At 43.4% G+C, this 21,197-nt stretch overlaps 1 protein-coding gene across 1 annotated transcript in view; it reads left to right on the top strand.

Annotated features, from left to right (window-relative positions):
- Positions 1 to 21,197, top strand: part of BUB1B (BUB1 mitotic checkpoint serine/threonine kinase B) — a 248,690-nt gene that overhangs the window by 186,558 nt on the left and 40,935 nt on the right. Inside the window, exons 19-21 of the mRNA XM_069208601.1 lie at positions 3,643 to 3,890; positions 12,776 to 12,945; positions 19,292 to 19,429. Coding sequence (XP_069064702.1) covers positions 3,643 to 3,890; positions 12,776 to 12,945; positions 19,292 to 19,429 — 556 coding nt within the window. The remainder of the gene's footprint in view (positions 1 to 3,642; positions 3,891 to 12,775; positions 12,946 to 19,291; positions 19,430 to 21,197) is intronic.

Genomic DNA, 21,197 nt, shown 5'->3' with positions numbered 1-21,197 from the left:
ATGGGGGCAAAAAGTTATGGGGCCACTGCAATCAGCCCTAGTTTCTCACAGGCTGTTTTCCTGGTACTGATAGTCCTCTGCCTCTTGGGTCTTCTAGTTCCTGCGTCCTGTTAGTCATCCACAGTCGCTGGCACATGTGGGCCTTCCATTGGTGCCTAAGCATTCAGTGGGCCCAACTCTGAGGTAAGGTGCTGGACAACTTCCACATTTCTGCAGAGAAAGCAAAGGCTCTTCAGTGGTGGTCATTAAAGGATAATCTCATTTGTGATGCACTATTCTACCCCTGTGGGTTCAGCCAAGGTTGTGACTGATACTTGGTGTCAGAGCAGATGTGTCATATCAGTCTGGTCGGGCTTCTGGCTGTCCATTTGGCGTTTTGGTGTTCTTGCCCCCCTTACCAGGCAGTCTAAGTCCTCCTGGGCAACATGACTGTGATGTGGTACATCAACAACCAGGGTGATGTGGTTTTGTGTCCCTTGTGTCAATAAGTTTTAAAGCTGTGGACTTAAGCTCATGAGATGTGGTTGGTTTTCAAGCACCTGGTGGGTTCTCTGAAAATGAGGACGTCTATGAACATTCTACTGGAGCCACTTCGGCAATGTCCAAAGGTTTTCTGGCTCTAGATATCTGTCAGCTGCATTGTGGGCTTTCATCTACACATTCACAAGACATTATTGCATGGATTTGGTTAAGGAAGCCGGCTATCTATGCATTGTACCTAGTGTAGAGGTACGCTATGCAGATAGTACAGGCAACACATTGACTTACAGGGGCTCAAATAACGCTAAATTCTCTTTTGTGGTAGTTGGGGTGAGCAGTTTAGGCTTATTTGAGGGTAATGCTAGGCATTTGTTGAACACAGTCAGTAAATGAGACACGCTCAAGAAGAAACTAGAGACCAGTTTTAGAAAAAATATTATTGATTATTATATTATTTTAAGCACCAAAAGCTTCCTTTAGGTAAGTAGTGATCAAGATACCATTTTTTATTTACAGTGAGGCAAAAATGTCACACAAATGTGCTTTTACGTGGTAATGCTCTCCTATGGGAGGAAAGAAACTTGTACTCTATACAGGTATTTGCAAACATATATTCCAGGGGTCCTCTTTAGGAATTAAGGTGCTAGGGGGCAAGATCAAGGGAGCCACCAGCAGTTTGGGTTTACCTCCCCTAGAGTGTCCAGGTGCAGAGGTGCTGGACTGGTCGGTAGCCTTGCACACTGCACCATTGGGGAAGAAGGGGGCCACTTACAAACAGGCTGTTGAGGGGGATTTGAGGCCAAGTCCTGGAGCTCCTAACAGGGGGCTCTGTTTGTGAGGGCCCTGAGAGCACAGGGCACAGTCTGTGTTTGTTGGCCTGGGCAAGGGAAGCTCTGGTGCAGAGGTTTTTGGTCGGCTGTTCCTGTGCCAGGAAGGTGCTCAGGTTCTTGGTCAGACCTGCAGAGGGGGGAGAAAAACAAATATCAAGGCCACTCTTGTTGTCAGCCTCGTCTGTTCCTTCATCCCTCTGGAAGCCGGTCAGTTTTGACGGCAGTGGTCTCTGTACTGGTTGGCGAGGTGCTGGCAGCCCTCTGAGGCTTATGGGAGACTTGCATCGCTAATGTCCCAACTGTCCTAGTGCAAAACAGGGCCTGACAGGGGTGGCATTCCAGACCTGTGGGAAGACAAAGTTGGAGATCAAAGGGCGGCAGAGGCTTTGAATCCTCCAGCTCAGATATGCTGATTTACTAGCCAGATAACACCTTCCTCCGGAGCAGACATTGTTTCTGGCTTCTGAGAGCATGGGCTCACACTTCCAGGGGCATCAGAAACCTGTCTGTAGTGGCAGGCTGATCGATACCAGTAAGCCAGCACACTCGAACTAGTAGATTTCCAGGGGACAGCTTTAAAGTGCCCTCTGGGTACAGGTCATAATAAATCCATTACTGGCGTCTCTAGGGATTTATTAAGATGAGGTGTTTGATACCAAAGAGCATAGGTTTCAGTGAAGCCATTATGTAGCTGGTTAACTCGTAATGACCAGTGCCCAGTAAATACCTAAAGATCGCTTGCCTGTTCTTTTGTACTATCTAGCAATAGAACTAGACCTCACAGGGGCATATCTGCTCATGCAGATATGTCCTCACATAAAATATAACGCAGCCCGCCTTGGGGCTCTAAGGCCTGCTGTAGGGGTGACACATAAATTAGATGCAGTGAGTTTGGCATTCCCCACAATGAGTGTGCCAGGCTATGTTTTCGCTCATGGTTTGCACCATGATACGCAGTCTGCAATGGCAAGCTGTCTGCAATATGTAGGGGCTTTTATTAGGGTGGCACAATACATGCTCCAGCCCTTAGGAACCCTCTTGGGTACCCACGCCCTGGGTACCAGTGGTAAAATTTCCTGGAGACTTGCAGGGGTGCTCAAGGGTGTGCCATTTGTTACAGTTAGACCATTTTACCTTGTTTTCGGGAAAAGAGCACTGGTGCCTAGTTAGCAGAGATCCATTGCACATCAGTTGTAAAACATCACCAGTGGCAAAAAAACAGGGGTGACCATGACTTAAAAGGAACCCTCCTACATTTGGAAGTGTTCAGAGATGGCCATTTCGCTCGATATTCTCTGCTTAGACCCACCATTTGGGAGATACTGCTTGGGTATTTATTCAAGAGATGATGAATCTCCAGTTATCCATAAGAATGACATGTACCTTACCTTCAGAACTATATTTCTGGTGGATATTCTGCCTGCAGATTCCTCAGAATCCCACCCACCTCTGTTCTGAGGAATGGTCATAGTTCCATTCCTAAAGTTCCTGTTAAGTCTTGAGACACTGCATGGAATTGTCAATCTTGTCAGCCTCGAAGAGCATGTAACAAATACATAAGGAACTGATGTTGGCACGCTGGGCTGGCGCTTGCATTGCTCTGATGATGCCATGTCTAGGGTGGTACCTGGTGCTAATGCAGTGACACGTGATGCTGATCCTGTGTCTTCCACTCTCTACTGGCACCGGGGAGCTATTCTGATGCGTTTGATCCAGTCTTGCGCCTAGAGGAGATTCAAGCCGCAAGAAATGTGTACATAGCTTGACTATCCACAAACAGGATCATTAGCAATCAAAGTAACTTGTTTTTTTATGTTGACTGTGCTTGTGCCATTAATAAAAGAAAAACTGATCCCTTTTTAATTTTATGAGGAGGAACCTTCTGATTGCTTTCCAGCTTTGCAAAAAAGTGAAAAAGTTCTCCTCAAAGAGTGCTGTCACCCATCACCAGAAGCAACCTACACTCTTCTTGACTATTGTTAACATTTGTGGGGCATATTCCTAGGCTTTGTGTCCTGTTGCTGCACGGCCAGGTTTGTGCTATATAGGTACATGTACATATGTAGTCTGCAGCCTGGTATGAAGGAAACTAATTCTGTTTGACACTTTCAGTTTTGTAGAAAGTTATCGCCTTTTAAGAATTATTAGGCTTGGTTTGGTTTCTGTACACAGAAATGAAGCTGGCTTTTTCACTAATAAAATTTACATTTTGTTAGCTGTGTGTCGTATTCTGAGAAGAGTGGAATTATAAAATGATGGCTACTGTTTAAAGTAAGTGAATGTCAATGAAGTCAAATATCATTTTCATGGTGCTACCATCCTTCTATTCCAGAATGAACATGATACTATCGTCAATGGCTCAGACGGAAATAAAACACTATTTCCAGTCCCAGAAGACACTTGCGCCTTTGCAAGTGCAGCACCTTTTTCATCGACTCCCTTCCACACATTAGCTGTGCAGAGAGATGAAGTGAATGAAGACTCAGAAAGGCTACAGCAGACCATTTGTGCAACTGAGAGGAAGCCACTGAGCGTGAAAGCGCTCAACTACAATCAAGCGCCTTGCAATAAAAAGCTGAGGTAATACATTTGGAATTAATAGGAATTCTGCTTCAACCTTCCTATTTGTAATTATGACTAAAGCACAATTAATAAGAAAACCTACAAACTCCTGAAAACATGACTTATCTTCTGCCTGACTCACACTAGAAAGTGCCAGTGGTGACACTAGGCGCAGATGGTGAACCACTGTATTCAGCATTTGACTAGCATTCTGGATAGTTTGATACATTGCTAACCTTAGACTTAGGGAGGTGGCAGTAGGAGGGTTTATCATGGATCCTCGGGTGAAGAGTACTGCAGTGTAAATCTCTCTCTCTCTCTCTCTCTATATATATATATATATATATAGCGGAATGGGGTCCGTTCCATCAGCCTTGAAGATACATGTGGCCGGGCCGACCAGGCCCCAACGGGGGAATCGAAAAAACCCCGAAGGGCCACCGGAGCTCTTCAAAAGTCGGTGTCGATCTGTATATATATATATATTCGATGGCGTGTGTAGCTGCAGATACACATGCTGTGCACATCCCGCCATCTGGTGGTGGGCTCGGAGTGTTACAAGTTGTTTTTCTTCGAAGAAGTCTTCGAGTCACGAGATCGAGGGACTCCTCCCATTTCGGCTCCATTGCGCATGGGCGTCGACTCCATCTTAGATTGTTTTTTTCCCGCCATCGGGTTCGGACGTGTTCCTTTTCGCTCCGTGTTTCGGGTCGGAAAGTTAGTTAGAATCTCGGAAAAATCGTCTGTATTGTTTGCGTTCGGTATCGGGTTAGTTACAACAGATAGACACCGACTTTTGAAGAGCTCCGGTGGCCCTTCGGGGTTTTTTCGATTCCCCCGTTGGGGCCTGGTCGGCCCGGCCACATGTCTCTTCAAGGCTGATGGAACGGACCCCATTCCGCTTCTGCCCAAAATGTCATAACAAGTATCCATATACAGATCAGCATCTGGTCTGTAACTTGTGTCTGTCTCCAGAGCACAAGGAGGATACCTGTGAAGCCTGTCGAGCGTTTCGGTCGAGGAAAACATTAAGAGACCGAAGAGCGAGAAGACTGCAGATGGCGTCGGCGCCGACAGGACAAGGGCGTTTCGAGGAGGAAGAAGAAACCTTCTCCATCCAGGAATCGGACTCGGACGAGCTCGATCCTGAAGAAACGCCAAAAACCGTGAGTAAGACGTCGAAACATAAAACTCACGAGAAGACAACAAAAGCCCATGGGGGCGCCACCGCCAACAGGCCATGGCTTAACCCGAAAAATAGGTGACCGATCATCGGCACCGAAAAAGGGCATGCATGTGGCGAAGTCATCCGACTCCGGTCGAGATACCGCCACACAACAATCTTGGGCCCGAGACAGCGGCTCCGAGCAGATTCGGCACCGAGACAGTGGCACCGAAATGGTTCGGCACCGAGACACCACGACGCCGAAAATAAAGAAGGTTTCCTCGGAGCCCAAAAAGGCGACCGAAAAGATTTCGATTCCGAAACATCCAGCCTCGGAACCGAAAACAGGTTCCTACACAGAGGAACAGGGATTGTCCTCCCAGATGCAAGGACATAAGTTCGTGGAAGAACTTGAATCAGTTGAGCCAGACTACACTCAAAGAAGGCTCCACATTCAAAAAGACCCAGGGAAGATAAGCACTCTTCCCCCAATTAAGATGAAAAGAAGACTTGCCTTTCAAGAAAAGGACAAGCAGCCACAGGCAAAGGTGGCAAGACAAACAACTCCACCACCATCTCCACCACCATCAATGCACACATCACCGGTAGCCACTCCACCACTGATGCAATCCCCGACTCATACTGCAATGAGTCAAGATGATCCCGATGCATGGGACCTTTATGATGCTCCTGTATCAGATAGCAGCACAGACTGTTACCCTGCGAGGCCGTCGCCACCTGAAGACAGTACATCCTACACGCAGATGGTCTCAAGGGCAGCTGCTTTTCATAACGTCACCTTGCATTCAGAGCCAATTGAGGATGACTTTTTGTTTAATACACTCCCTTCCACTCATAGCCAATACCAAAGCTTACCTATGCTTCCGGGAATGCTAAAGCATTCCAAACAAATATTTCAGGATCCTGTAAAAGGCAGAGCCATAACTTCAAGGGTGGAGAAGAAGTACAAGCCACCGCCAACAGACCCTGTTTATATTACGCAGCAATTAACACCAGACTCTGTGGTTGTTGGGGCAGCTCGCAAGAGAGCAAACTCTCATACCTCAGGAGATGCACCACCTCCAGACAAGGAGAGTCGCAAATTCGATGCTGCGGGTAAAAGGGTTGCAGCACAAGCAGCAAACCAATGGCGTATTGCCAATTCACAAGCACTTTTGGCAAGATACGATAGAGCTCATTGGGACGAAATGCAGCATTTCATAGAACACTTACCCAAAGAGTTCCAGAAAAGGGCACAACAAGTGGTAGAAGAAGGACAAAGTATCTCCAATAATCAGATACGGTCAGCAATGGATGCAGCAGATACGGCTGCAAGGACAGTAAATACTGCAATAACTATAAGGAGACACGCATGGTTGCGTACGTCAGGATTCAAGCCGGAAATACAACAAGCCGTGCTGAATATGCCCTTTAATGAACAGCAGTTGTTTGGGCCGGAAGTCGACACTGCTATTGAAAAACTCAAAAAAGATACTGATACGGCAAAAGCCATGGGCGCACTCTACTCCCCACAAAGCAGAGGCACATTTCGCAAAACACAATTTAGGGGAGGGTTTCGAGGTCAACCTACAGAGGCCACAACCTCACAAGCAAAGCCCACTTATCAAAGCCAATATCAGCGGGGAAGTTTTCGGGGGCAATATAGAGGGGGACAATTCCAAAAAAATAGAGGGAAGTTCCAAAGCCCCAAAACCCCTCAAAACAAGCAGTGACTTCCAAGTCACACATCCCCAACACATAACACCTGTGGGGGGGAGACTAAGCCAATTTTACAAACATTGGGAGGAGATAACAACAGACACTTTGGTACTGGCAATTATCCAGCATGGTTATTGCATAGAATTTCTCAAATTCCCTCCAAACGTCCCACCGAAAACACACAATATGTCAAAACAACATATAGATCTTCTAGGACTAGAAGTTCAAGCATTGCTACTAAAAGAAGCAATAGAATTAGTACCAAAACACCAGAAAGGAACAGGAGTTTACTCTCTGTACTTTCTCATACCCAAAAAAGACAAGAGTCTGAGACCTATATTAGATCTCAGAACATTAAATACCTACATCAAATCAGATCACTTTCACATGGTGACGTTACAAGACGTAATCCCACTGCTCAAACAACAAGACTACATGACAACACTAGACCTAAAGGATGCATATTTCCATATACCGATACATCCTTCACACAGAAAGTACTTAAGGTTTGTATTCCAAGGGATACATTACCAATTCAAGGTGTTGCCATTCGGAATAACAACTGTGCCAAGAGTTTTTACAAAGTGCCTGGCAGTCGTAGCTGCACATATCAGAAGGCAGCAAATACATGTGTTCCCGTACCTAGACGATTGGTTAATCAAAATCAACACGCTAAAAAGGTGTTCACAACAACAAAGTATGTCATAGAAACCCTCCACAAACTAGGTTTCTCAATCAACTACACAAAGTCACACCTTCTGCCGTGTCAAGCACAGCAATACTTAGGGGCGACAATCAACACAGCAAAAGGGATTGCCACTCCAAGTCCACAAAGGGTGCAGGCATTTCACAATGTAATACAGGCCATGTATCCAAAACAAAAAATACAAGTCAAAATGGTGTTAAAACTCCTAGGCATGATGTCCTCATGCATAGCCATTGTCCCAAACGCAAGGTTGCACATGCGGCCCTTACAACAGTGCCTAGCATCACAGTGGTCACAGGCACAGGGTCAACTTCTAGATCTGGTGTTGGTAGACCGCCAAACAAACACCTCGCTTCAATGGTGAACAGTATAAATTTAAACCAAGGGCGGCCTTTCCAAGACCCAGTGCCACAATATGTAATAACGACAGATGCCTCCATGATAGGGTGGGGAGCACACCTCAATCAATACAGCATCCAAGGACAATGGGACACTCACCAAAAACAGTTTCACATAAATCACTTAGAACTATTGGCAGTATTTCTAGCGCTGAAAGCATTTCAACCCATAATAAGCCACAAACGCATTCTTGTCAAAACCGACAACATGACAACTATGTATTACCTAAACAAACAGGGAGGGACACACTCAACACAGTTGTGTCTCCTGGCGATTCACAACCACATTCGTCTAATAGCACAATTTATTCCAGGAATTCAGAATCAGTTAGCAGACAATCTCTCTCGGGATCACCAACAGATCCACGAATGGGAGATTCACCCCCAAATACTGAATACTTACTTCCAGAGTTGGGGAACACCACAAATAGATCTATTTGAAACAAAGGAAAACGCAAAATGCCAAAACTTCGCATCCAGGTACCCACAAGATCAGTCTCAGGGCAATGCGTTATGGATGAGCTGGTCAGGGATATTTGCTTACGCTTTTCCCCCTCTCCCACTCCTTCCATATCTAGTAAACAAGTTGAGTCAAAACAAACTCATACTAATAGCGCCAACATGGGCAAGACAACCTTGGTACACAACACTACTAGACCTCTCAGTAGTGCCTCATGTCAAACTACCAAACATACCAGATCTGTTAACGCAACACAAACAACAGATCAGACACCCAAATCCAGCATCGCTGAATCTAGCAATCTGGCTCCTGAAGTCCTAGAGTTCGGACACTTAGACCTTACACAGGGAATGTATGGAGGTCATAAAACAAGCTAGGAAACCTACCACTAGACATTGCTATGCAAATAAGTGGAAAAGATTTGTTTATTACTGCCATAATAATCAAATTCAACCCTTACACACATCTGCCAAAGACATCGTAGGATACTTACTACATTTGCAAAAGTCAAAGCTAGCTTTTTCTTCCATTAAGATACATCTTACAGCAATTTCAGCTTACCTGCAGATTACGCACTCAACTTCTCTATTTAGGATACCAGTCATAAAAGCATTTATGGAAGGCCTAAAGAGAATTATACCACCAAGAACACCACCAGTTCCTTCATGGAACCTCAACATTGTCTTAACATGACTCATGGGTCCACCTTTTGAGCCCATGCACTCTTGCGAAATGCAATACTTAACATGGAAAGTTGCATTTTTAATTCCCATCACATCTTTAAGAAGAGTAAGTGAGATTCAAGCATTTACCATACAAGAACCATTTATTCAAATACACAAGCATAAAGTAGTTCTACGGACAAATCCTAATTTTTTACCAAAAGTCATATCACCGTTCCACTTAAATCAAACAGTAGAATTACCAGTGTTCTTCCCACAGCCAGACTCTGTAGCTGAAAGAGCACTACATACATTAGACATCAAAAGAGCGTTAATGTACTACATTGACAGAACAAAACTAATTCGGAAAACAAAACAATTATTTATTGCTTTCCAAAAACCTCATACAGGAAATCCAATTTCTAAACAAGGCATTGCTAGATGGATAGTTAAGTGCATTCAAACCTGTTATCTTAAAGCAAAAAGAGAACTGCCTATTACACCAAAGGCACACTCTACTAGAAAGAAATATTCCAATGACCGAAATTTGTAAGGCAGCTACATGGTCTACGCCTCATACATTTACCAAACACTACTGTGTAGATGTGTTAACGGCACAACAACCCACAGTAGGCCAAGCAGTACTACGAACATTGTTTCAAACAACTTCAACTCCTACAGGCTGAACCACCGCTTTTGGGGAGATAACTGCTTACTAGTCTATGCACAGCATGTGTATCTGCAGCTACACATGCCATCGAACGTAAAATGTCACTTACCCAGTGTACATCTGTTCGTGGCATTAGTCGCTGCAGATTCACATGCGCCCACCCGCCTCCCCGGGAGCCTTTAGCCGTTTAGAAGTTGATCTTGAACATTTGTAAATATATTACTTTAAACTACATTAGGTACATACCTATTCACTCCATTGCATGGGCACTATTACTAACATACACAACTCCTACCTCACCCTCTGCGGGGAAAACAATCTAAGATGGAGTTGACGCCCATGCGCAATGGAGCCGAAATGGGAGGAGTCCCTCGATCTCGTGACTCGAAAAGACTTCTTCGAAGAAAAACAACTTGTTACACTCCGAGCCCAACACCAGATGGCAGGATGTGCACAGCATGTGAATCTGCAGCGACTAATGCCACGAACAGATGTACACTGGGTAAGTGACATTATATATATATATATATATATATATATATATATATATATATATATATATATATATATATATATATATATATATATATATACACACACACACACACACACACACACACACACACACACACACTCTCCCTCTCTCTCTCTTGTGGCAATCTTGGATCAGGGCAGAAAACCAGGTAGGTAGCGAGAATGAGTAAGGTGCAATGGCAGATGCAGCAGACCATATGAGGCAGAGCAATAAAAAGGAAAGTGGGCAGGCAAGTGCATCACTACTCTCCGGTAGTGGTCAAAATGGCCCTCCTTTCACCCGCATTTAAACAGTTCTTCAGTAGCTGTTAGGAGTAAAGAAGCTGAAACATATCTTCCCCACCAAGCACAGAAAGATCCCAGACCATAGGTTGACCCATCCTGAATGACTGATGCAGGGAGGTAAACCGCTGCAAAAATCTAAACCTATTTCGATTGTAGGATATTTAATGCAGCCTAAGTCACAGATGTCTCCAATTTCAAACAAGAAAATCATGGTACCGCACAAAAGAAAAAACATAATGACTGAAATTGTAAGTTTTCCGAAAGGGGCGTTGTAGATAATTAGAAAATGCTAGGCCCAGTTAAGGACGAAGATTGGACCGAAAGTACTGTGAAACAGATGGTACGGGTGTGCCAAAGGATTCATTTACCCAGTGACATCTGAGAGGATGACATCATCATAGGTTGCAGAATGGAGTATGAAGCTGATGGAAAACAACTCCACCCCCACGATCATTGTGTGTGTGTGTGTGTGTGTGTGTGTGTATGCATTTACTTTCCACAATATTTTATGTTCTTGATGTTGTCACTTGAAATTTTAAATGCAAAAAGATCATGTCACAATAAAATGGGACGTCACATGCCCAATGCAGATGTGTTAAATACCCCTCTTGCTCCCCAACTCCACTTCTTTTTTTCACCAATACTCACTAATTAATTCCGTTGCTAGGCAAAGAGATGTTTTTGTTTTGGCCACATTTTAATTCCAACTTATGTATTCTTTTCTTTTTTATTCAAATCTAGGGCCTGCAGGCCGAATGCAGAATAAAAGCCATAAAAACCTGTTCAGTGATATGCTTGAGAACATGAGGGAACCAAGCAAAACCTTCTATATTTAATTCTTCACATACAGGAATCGGTCAGTGGGTGTCCTGCCATCGTGCTGCTTGTTTGAGCAGGGGCCAATACTGAAAGTGCAGCTTGTGGTTTTGCTACTAATAGATTTGTATTTAAAATCCCTGTAAAGCTTAGATTTTGGCCACTGTAGATCACCTCATATACTAAAATGCATGCCAGACATGGGACCCAGATATTTATCTCCCTTGAGCGAATTGGGCTTATAATATTTTATTTTATATTATTTTTATTTCAATATTGAGCATTGTAGTTGTTTCCTAAGTGGAGATAAAATAATATAATTTTAGTATTATAGCCCAGTGTTTTCCTATGGAACAGCTAGCCCTGCTACGCACTGTGAAATTAGCTTTGGGACCTTGTCACTGTAAGGACATCTTTTATGCTAAACATTTGCAATTCATTCATTGGTTGCACAATATGTGCTGAAGTCCTATGGTGACATTTAACTTACAGGCCCTCGGTATACTTTGTACCATATTATTGGGGACTTGCAGGTAAGCTTAATATGCAAAGTATGAGTGTAGTCCGTTTCAACACAGTTTAGGAGTCGGAGTACATGCACTGGGGCCTGGTTAGCAGAGGCCTAGTGCACAGTAAAAAAATAAAACAAAAATAAAACAGCTGCATCAGTCCAAATAATGTTTATTGGCCCAAATCGAATCATTCAATAGGAGCATCACATATAAAATTAAATGCAGTTTCCTTGGGTAGGGTGCCTTGAACAATTGAAGGACATTTTCACGATACAGGAGTAATCCTCACCAGAGTACCAATTTTAAGCATGCCCATTTTAATTTGACGGAAGTAAACTTCGGACGTTAAGGGCCTAATTACCAGTGTCAGTCATGGCTCTCATACCATTTGGTACCAATAGAAACCACAGCCCAAGACTTTCAGTTGATAAATGAACTCTCATCCTTAAAGGCGCTCAACTGAAGTTGGGGGCCGTTTGATGGCCTTTAACGATGAGTGTAGCCCAGGGCACAAGGGTATAATGCTAGGAGGAGTTTCGATCCATTGATGGAAGAATGTAAGCGAAACTGAGGAACACAAGTAAACGGTGTTCGAGCAGAGGACCTGTCCTATCCATTGATGCCTCTTCACCACTCATTTGTCTTCAGTGAAGGTCTCAACATATCAATGTTCTCATTAAAAAATATTCTGGGAGATATGGTTGTAATGCACTGGCAGGACTCAGTGGCTTTCTTCTCTGTCCTCTTGTGGATTAAGCTGTTGATGAATGCCAGTTGCTGGCGAGCACTGTGGCTTCATTAATTAATAAAGTCCTGGCATTGAGCGTGGACAGTGGTGAAATCCATTCCCAGCAAATGATCATTCTTGTTTGAAATGCCTTTTGTGACACATTAAGAAAACAACAAAAAACAGGTTTGTGGAAAAGGCTTAATGCTCCATCTTTGAAATATTATTTTTTCTTTTTGTCATCCACAGTCCAATTTTGGAAGCAAGTCAGGAAGATAATCCCTCCAACTCTTCTGCGTCTTCGTCTGCTAGCAGTTTGACTGTAAAAAGTCTGACCCTCCCGGCGAATGGTGAATTAGGCCACAGCTTCCATACTGACCTAGCACCTTTGGATGAAAGCAGTAACGGAGAGTCTTCAGGTATTTGCGTTCTGCAGTCGTTGAGCTTCTCCTTTGCATTTTATGTTATTTACGTGAAGCACAGCTAAGGGACATCAGGATTACCTCTTGGTATCAAGTTACATGAACCTGCCGTACTGTGATTACTTACAGGAAATTTGTAGAATTTTTAGAACATCAGAGGGTCCGTTCTACTTGGCGAGTCTGATGATGGAGAATTCCAGAGCTAGCAGCCTGAAAGTTAAAATCAATCGTGAACTTGCCATGCCTCAACAGTATTTTGGGGAGACTTTAACCAAGTCCAGTGCTACTGTGCTCAAACTGCAGGTCCTTAAGTGTTTTACATGCTCTGTTTTTTTTTTTTTTTTTTATTCTTATTTTTTAAATTTGGCTCCAGGTGACTGCAGCTCACAACTAATCTACAGTTCACGTGGAGAGTCTTGTAGATGACTGCTAAGCAGAGGCCTTCTCAAGGCCTTCTCTTTCCCACTGTAGTGTCCCTTTAGGAGATTCTACAGAGGGTTGGCATACATACAACAACCCGTGTGCTGCCATAGCAAGCACCCTATTCCTTAGGGGGTAGGAGTACGAGGATCAGGCAGTCCTCGTTAGCAGGGATAGTCCCCCAGCTCAGCAGCTACCTCCCCAAACCACTTGAGCAAATCCTTAGCTACTCACGACCACCCTGTACAAGTCCGAATCAGAAACTTTCTCCACAGGTGGTGACATTACATGAGGCAGATGGTCCCTAATTCTCAAATGAGGCTGTGCCCCTTACATTCCTTTTCGACCCAACGGATCTTTCACCAACTTCAGCGTGGCTTTCAGAAAACCACTTAGCTGTCTTTTTGCAGGTGCAGAAAGTGCATGGTTTCTTGTCTAAAGGGGCCATAGAGAGGGTGTCAGCCTTGAAAATAGGGGCTGGATGTTATTTGCACTATTTTGTGGTGCCGAAGGACAGAAGCTTTGTCCTATTTTAAATCTTGTCTTTCTGCGGAAAGACAAATTCAAGGTGCTCACAGACCCAGGTTCTGTCTGCCCTGGATCCGAGCAACTGTATGGTAGCCTTGGAACTACAGGATCTATATTTTCATATATCCATCCTGCAGTCCCACAGATATTACCTGCAGTTCAGGTTAGGTCGGTAGCACTTCCAATTTGCTGTGTTCCCCTTCAGCCTTTCTAGTGCCCCTCAAGTGTTCACAAAAGTGATGGTGACTGTGCAAGGTAGCACATGCAGACTTAGCACTGTGATCTGAAGTCTCGGTGGCCACAGCACTAAGAGGGACCTGTCTGATTCCATCCAGTTTTCAGAGGAGAGCGCAAAAAGATCTGCAGTCCAGGTTGCTCAACTGTATTTTCAGCAGCAGACCCCTCTTCCTTCCGATGGTGGTGAAGGATGCATCATTACTGGATTAGGGAGGTCATCTAGGAGAGATGGAAATCAGAAGAATGGGGGAAGACTCTGCTCCACCTCATTCTGTTGGAGTTGTGGGCCATAAGCCGGGCATTCAGGGCCTTCCTGCTATTTATCAAAGGGACCGAGTTCAGAGGAAGACCAGAAATTACCAGGCCCAAATCAGTCTAGTGGCTCCAGATTGGGCCCAGGAGTAAATGGTACCTTGAACATCTGGGCATGAGCATCTGCCCACTTATCAGGCCTCCATTTTGGGAGGATCTTCTGTTGCAGAAGCAGAGCAGGGTTCTGCACAATCTACACCTCCATGCATGGGGATTGAGCAGCAGCAGTTGACTGCATGCGATCTACCTCTTAAAATTGTGGATATTATCCAGGCAAAACTTGTTTATGCAGGACACTTAGATGCGTTTGTGGCCTGTTTTTGAAGCGTAACAGGGCCCCATTGCACGCTAAAAAATCCAGACATTTTATTTATTGTCAAGGACTTGCAGGGGCACCAATAAAGGTTATCTGTTGACTCTTTTGCATTTGATTGTAAGCCATCCTTGTTGAAAATCACGCCGTGAATAGGTTTTTAAAAGGTTTGACACGTTTGCTCCAAAACCTTTTGTGATTCCACATTGCGTCCTTAATATGGTCCGGACTTTCCTTGTGTGGTCTCCCTTCAAGCTGATGTGCAGCTATTCATTATGTCTTCTTTCTTCTTGTCGCAGTTACTTCAGCCGGCTGTGTCAGTAAGCTTCAATATCTCTTGGTGTAACCGCCTTACACCACCTTTTTTCCAGACATACTGGCGTGGATACAAGGACAGCCCGTTTGCCAAAAGGTCATATTTTCCTAGACTACTGTTTTCTCCCATTAAAATTTGGTGTATCGAGAGTCCACGCAATGTGATAAAATAATCGAGGCAGAATGCTCTACCAAAGCTATGTGCTTTAAGAACTGAACTGTGGTATTTAATAGCCACACTTTTGAATGTGACGGAGATGAGTAGAAGCACCAGGCTGTAGACACTAATCCTGTTTTGGACTTCTGCAACAAGGCAGCACCAACTCTGTTCTGTGCCCTGGGGTGACCCCCTAAAATGCTCTACGGTCAAAATGTGTTAGCACCATCTGAAGGGGCTAAACGGAACATAATAATCTCTGGTCACACATATAAGGACCAGAAGGTCACCCTGATGTGCTTGCCCAATTCATTTTCAAGCCATTCCCCCTGTGATCTCCTAAATATGAACTGAGTACTGTCTAAAGTATGTGAGAAACCATCCATACTTCCAATACCAAATTTATGGGAACTGGGTTTCTATCTTTAAAAATATGCTTGAAATAAAACAAGCTGATGTCCTGGTTTTACGTACATGTCGTCAGTTTGTTCGCTTTTTCACTGTTTTCAGTTTTACTAATGCATTGCCATGGGTAGAATTGCTCAAATGTTACTGCTGTGTATACTACTTTGCTAATGATCTTATTTACACTTAATTGGATAACCATGAATATTCATATTGAACGAACTATGATGATCAATTAATGGATTGTTTTTTGTCAATTTCATAAGTTAGTAAATTAATTGCTGTACGTGTGCGGTATTACTGTTTTGCTTACCCATCACCTTCACCTTTCCAAATTCTATGTCCACCTCACCCCTTGAAAGAGGAGAAGTGACTCCACTGGTTTCACTCTAAGAGATCTTTGTGCTTTTGCATCCATGGTCCATAGTGCCAAACATCAGCCTCCTCTCACAGTGTGTTAACATTATGCTGTGGATTTCTGCAATACAGCTTTTTCTTTACCCACATCAAGGACCATCTCTAGCTCGGTTTTATTTGACCTTTGCTCAGCTCCGCTTCTTGCGCTCTTTAACCTTCATTCCCAGTAATGTTTTCCTTTGAAACTTGATGAAAAGGTAAGAAAAATATAGTCACCTTTGCAGCCAGTACTCTCAGTCCCCCTAATAAAGTGTGCATTTTGTATTTTGGTGTAAAAATAGACTGGAGTATGAGTAGGAACAACCACATTTGCTTGTGCAGTATTTTGGTGTAATGAAATGTTCCCTGTTACTGTCTATGATGGAAAAGGTCTTTCCAAGGAAACACATCAGCACTAATGATTTATGTTACCATGGTGACTTAATTATTCTGTTTCAGTTTTTGAAGTCTGCCTTAACTGTTTTAGGTCTGGTTTAGCCAGGACCTTTTGATTGTATTAAAATGATATGTATAATATATTTAAAGGGGCTTTCAGCTACCCCTCTTCGCCCATTGGTCTGTTGTTGTCATTCAAATGTTGCTTCTGCTAACTAAATCATGGGCAGTGGGTCAGCCTATATTAGCCAACAGTTAACTCCATTTTGAGTGGCTGCATTTTGCTTTTTCACAAGGAGCCCACATGCACACAAGTTAGTTCCCTTCAGTGACAGTGTTTTTGGTTTTTAGTGTATGATTACTTTATTGTTGTCTTTGTGTTTAGAGCCTAATGTGATGGCAGAATGCTTTTGATTTGAACACAGGGCACATTCCATCTTTATCAGAACCCATTGGCTGCTAATGCTTGGGTAAATTCCTTTGGAGTGGTCTTGTTTTGTGACTGCTGATATTTCACATCAACTGACCTGAACTCTTGCAACCTTGACGTTCTTTCCTGCCTTCCTTCTTTCTTGCCTTCTTCCTCAGAGATTCTTTCATTCTTTCTTGCCTTTTTTCTTTCTTTAGTGCTTTCTTTCCTCCTTCAATTTCGCCTTTCCTTCTTTTTTCCTACTTTTTTCATTTCTTTCTTTTTTCCTACTATTTTCATTTCTTTCTTTCTCCTTTGTCGTCCTTTTTTCTTTCTTTCCTTCCTTCCTTCTTTTCCCTTTATTTTTGTCCATCTTTCTTTCCTTTTTCCTTTCTATTTTCTGTGTATTTTCTTTTTCATTTCTTTTCCTTCTTTCCTTTTTCTTTTTCTTTCTTCCTTAGATATTTTCTTCCCTTTTCCTTCTTTCGTACCTTCAGCTCACATGAACTCTGGATATAAGCTGATCAGTAAGCTCTACCTGTGCAAACCATTCTTTATTGCCTACTTCCTTTATTGCCTTTTTACTCAAAGGCAAAATGCTAGTAGCCAGTGCCAGACAAATTAGCTGTCCCAGGTCTGTCTTAGCCAGGACTTATGGATTTTGCAAAAAGTAAGCGTACAACCTACTTACTTTTAGGGGCTTTCACCCAGACTTCATCCTTTAGTCTCTTGTTGCACCATTCACATATTTCTTCCACCAACTCCAATATGCTTTGAGGAGCAGGAGGTTAGACCTTTTCCGCCATTGTATGACTTCACTATGACATGCGAACCTTTCACAAAGAAAGGTGATGGGTGGCTGCATCTGTATCATTTTTTTGCCCACCATGCCACTTCAGTTTCCACACAACCATATGCAAATCACTCTTGACTGTACTCCTCATTGGAATCAGTCCGGCCCGAACTGCCAAGCCAAGTCCTCCCTGAACTGGAGCACAGGCAACCTAGGGCCGGTTTTGCCCTAGTTGGGGCTCTTCAGCCAGGTGTAGCTTGGTTCCAGTGGCACAGTGAGCCCGGGGCCCATGCCTGGCCATACATGCTAATGGAACCCATTCCATTCATTTACTACAGTTTCTTCGTGATTCATTGGTGACTTAGGTGTGATCATTAGAGAGGGGTTTGTGAGAAGCAACTCCTTGCAGTAATAGATACTGTTCTGGTTTCAAACAAAAGAAGCGTAAGACACAGGCATGAGATGTGAGTAGTTTATATACAGAAGAGCCATGAAAGCCTGCAGACGAGTCCCACGCCCAAGTACCACACTAACAGTGGGTGCCCTCAAGGTTACACGACAGCCGCTCACTCGGTTTTGTTTGTTCTGTAGTGGCTGCGGGGGCGCAGTACATTGGCAGCTGCAGGCACGGTACCGCCCGGGCAAGTTAGACTAATTCAGGTCCGGCCTTCTAGCAGCTATTCTCCCGTCACGTAAATGTCCCGCCTTTGCCTTTGTGCCACTGGTTGGCTTCCTAATCAAGTAAAGATCTGAGCTCTGCCCCCTCTTGCACCCGGATATAATCGGTTTCTTAGCACCTTTAATACTTGTGTCCGAAACCATGGTGCCTCGGCAGCAACATTTAATTGTAGCATTTTATTAACATTTGTAAATCATCTGCCAACAGTGCAAACTCGGCCAGGAAAACATGTAACATACTCGCATCTGAAGTTGGGATTCAATTATGTTTGAATTAAATAATGCTTACAACATAGAGAATGCACAATACTCTTGGATGTGACTCCTGACTAAATCGATGAGGGTTTTTTTTCATTTTTTTATTTTTGTTAACCCAAAACGCCCCTCTCCCCTCTCGACTCACTGCCTGAATTTTTGCTCTCAATTCTAGTGACTTATTACACTTCGATTACACTCTGTGATTTTACCACTGCCCCTTTGCAAACACAGATACTTTCGTTGGTAATGTGTGGATGCGTGAAACCACCGCCCGTTTCCTCCCTGAAGAGGGTTTAAAATTGCGAATGACGCTTTCTTCATATTAGCTTAATTAATGATAGTTCTATAGTTCTACAGGTAAGTACAGAAGCAACTCATTTTCTGCACATTCATCTCTTCATTGTTTGAATAATTTCTAGATTTTTAACTTTTCTTGTTTGAAAACGGAAACGGTGCCTCTTATTTGTTCCTGAAAACAAAAACCTGTATTTTAGAGTGCTTCCGCTTGACATTGGTAGGCCTGTAAGTAAGTGACTCCGGAAAAGTGTCAAGTACATTTTCTTTAATGCTACAGATCCTCTGTATATTGTTACTTTTGCTTTCACTCGGCGCCCTGGCACACAGCTGATGTCACTATTGTTAATGGCATAACTTGAGACCTGCCATGAATGAAACACGATTATGTCCCGGTACCGACATTTACCGCGTGCTCTGCTTTATTTGTAGGAGAGCCTTCGAGACCCCTGTGGTGCATTCAGTTGCGAAAGCAACTTCTGGAGCCCCTGTCCGACTTGAACTCGTCTGCGCTTTGCCGTGAGACTGAGCCCATGCCCGCGATGGACGAGCAGGAGGATGTGACCTTGGGTGAGTGCTTAGAATGTGATCAGAGTTTACCTTGGTGAGAGGGCAGCCGTAGCAAGCAGGCTGCTGCTGGTGGCAATGCACGTTTGGACAAGGCCGCAAGAGATTCACTTGCCTCTGGGGCTGCAGAGTACATCAGACAGCAGGATTACGAGAATGCGGTGCTTAAATCGCAAGGCACACTAGCGAGGATCATTTTGGGTTGGTGGGCCGCATTCTCTCGAGTGTCCACGGGTGGCCGTGCAATTTAAAGCTCACTTGTGCACTTAAAAGCTTCAATCGGTTTTCAGCATTTGTTATCGTTTACCTAACAAAATGTTTTTATGGTTCTATTACAAATGTCTGATAAACGCACATTTTTAACCATTGAATTGCTGGCCATAATGTCACACAATTAAGTAATGGTTCTGTTTTAGCCGCATATGAAGGACATTATTTGTGTGCTTTCATGATATCACAATGGTCTGTTTCTCACAAAGACTCTTCCATTAACCATTATCTTGCTGGTAGACAGTCACAGTGTCCATTTTCACCTATGTATGAAATCACATAATCTATAATGTATTCCATTGTACATTCCTGGCTGTTATGTGCTGGTTTAACTGTTACATTGCTGGATCAAAGACAGCTGCAATGCAATAGTTTTAAGTGGTGGTGGAAATGTAATGTACTTTGGTTGAGAGGAATATTTATTTGAAGTATGGTAATGGCGTAATTAGCAACAAATGTTACCTTATCAAATCAGAAAATAGACTATAAAAATAAGTGACATTAGAACAGTTACATTTACACAGTGTTAGATTTTACGCGACAGGCAATTCACATAGACTTTTGCAACTGGCAATTATGGATGTTAAATGGCTATGTAACTCCGGGCTACGTAAGCAATACATTTCTTTTAGGACAGTGGTTCCCAACCTGTGGTCCGGTGACCCCTGGGGGGGCCGCAAAGCCTCCTCAGGGGGTCCGCAACTGCTTAGAAAATTAAATAATATTAACTGATTAGGTCCACAGCTTTTAGTAATGACTCAGTAGGAAGACCCTGGATTCCAATAAGGATTCATTGGGGGTCCCCGGTTTCCAGTAAAGATAAAGTGGGGGTTCCACAGAAGTGAAAAGGTTGGAACCACTCTTGTAGGAGAATGGGCCTAGCTATTTTCTTCATGGGGGAATTGTGTGCTCCATTACTGTTATATACCCGACACTGACTAGAATGTTTTTGTAGGGCACATGGGCAACTTTTAGCATGATGTTGCTATGGAGTTCATTGACCATTCAATACACGTTACCTAATTTACTGGTTTCTATCATGAAAATATGCATAGCTGTTTCCTATACAGGGAATAGTGGGTACTAAATTGTTGTTGTACACCTAGAGATGTATTTTCGTGATTCCTGTAGGAAATGGGAATGGCTTTTTTTGCACATGTGGGATTATGTGAAGGGGTTTATGAATGCTTTTGCTACTGTGTTCTAATAGCTGCTATAATGAATAGCTAATTTTACATGGAGATGGTGGGTATTAAATAGCTGTCACATATACCTGGTGCTGTATTTTCATGATTCCTGTAAATAAATGGAAATTAGCTATTTTACACAGGGGGTATTATGAGCTTCAAGAGACTGCTGAATACATCGTACAACACTCTAATATGTCCTTTAGGAAAAATGGGAATAGGTAACTTTAACATGGGGGATTATGGGTGGTAAGTGGCAGTTACAAATCCGAGGCTCAATGTTTTCCTTATTCCTCATTGTGAGGGGTGGTAAA

Source organism: Pleurodeles waltl, chromosome 9, assembly GCF_031143425.1.
Source record: "Pleurodeles waltl isolate 20211129_DDA chromosome 9, aPleWal1.hap1.20221129, whole genome shotgun sequence".
NCBI classification, from domain to species: Eukaryota; Metazoa; Chordata; class Amphibia; order Caudata; family Salamandridae; genus Pleurodeles; species Pleurodeles waltl.
Note: the sequence above shows the minus strand (reverse complement) of the source record. Positions and strands in the feature narration are given on the sequence as shown.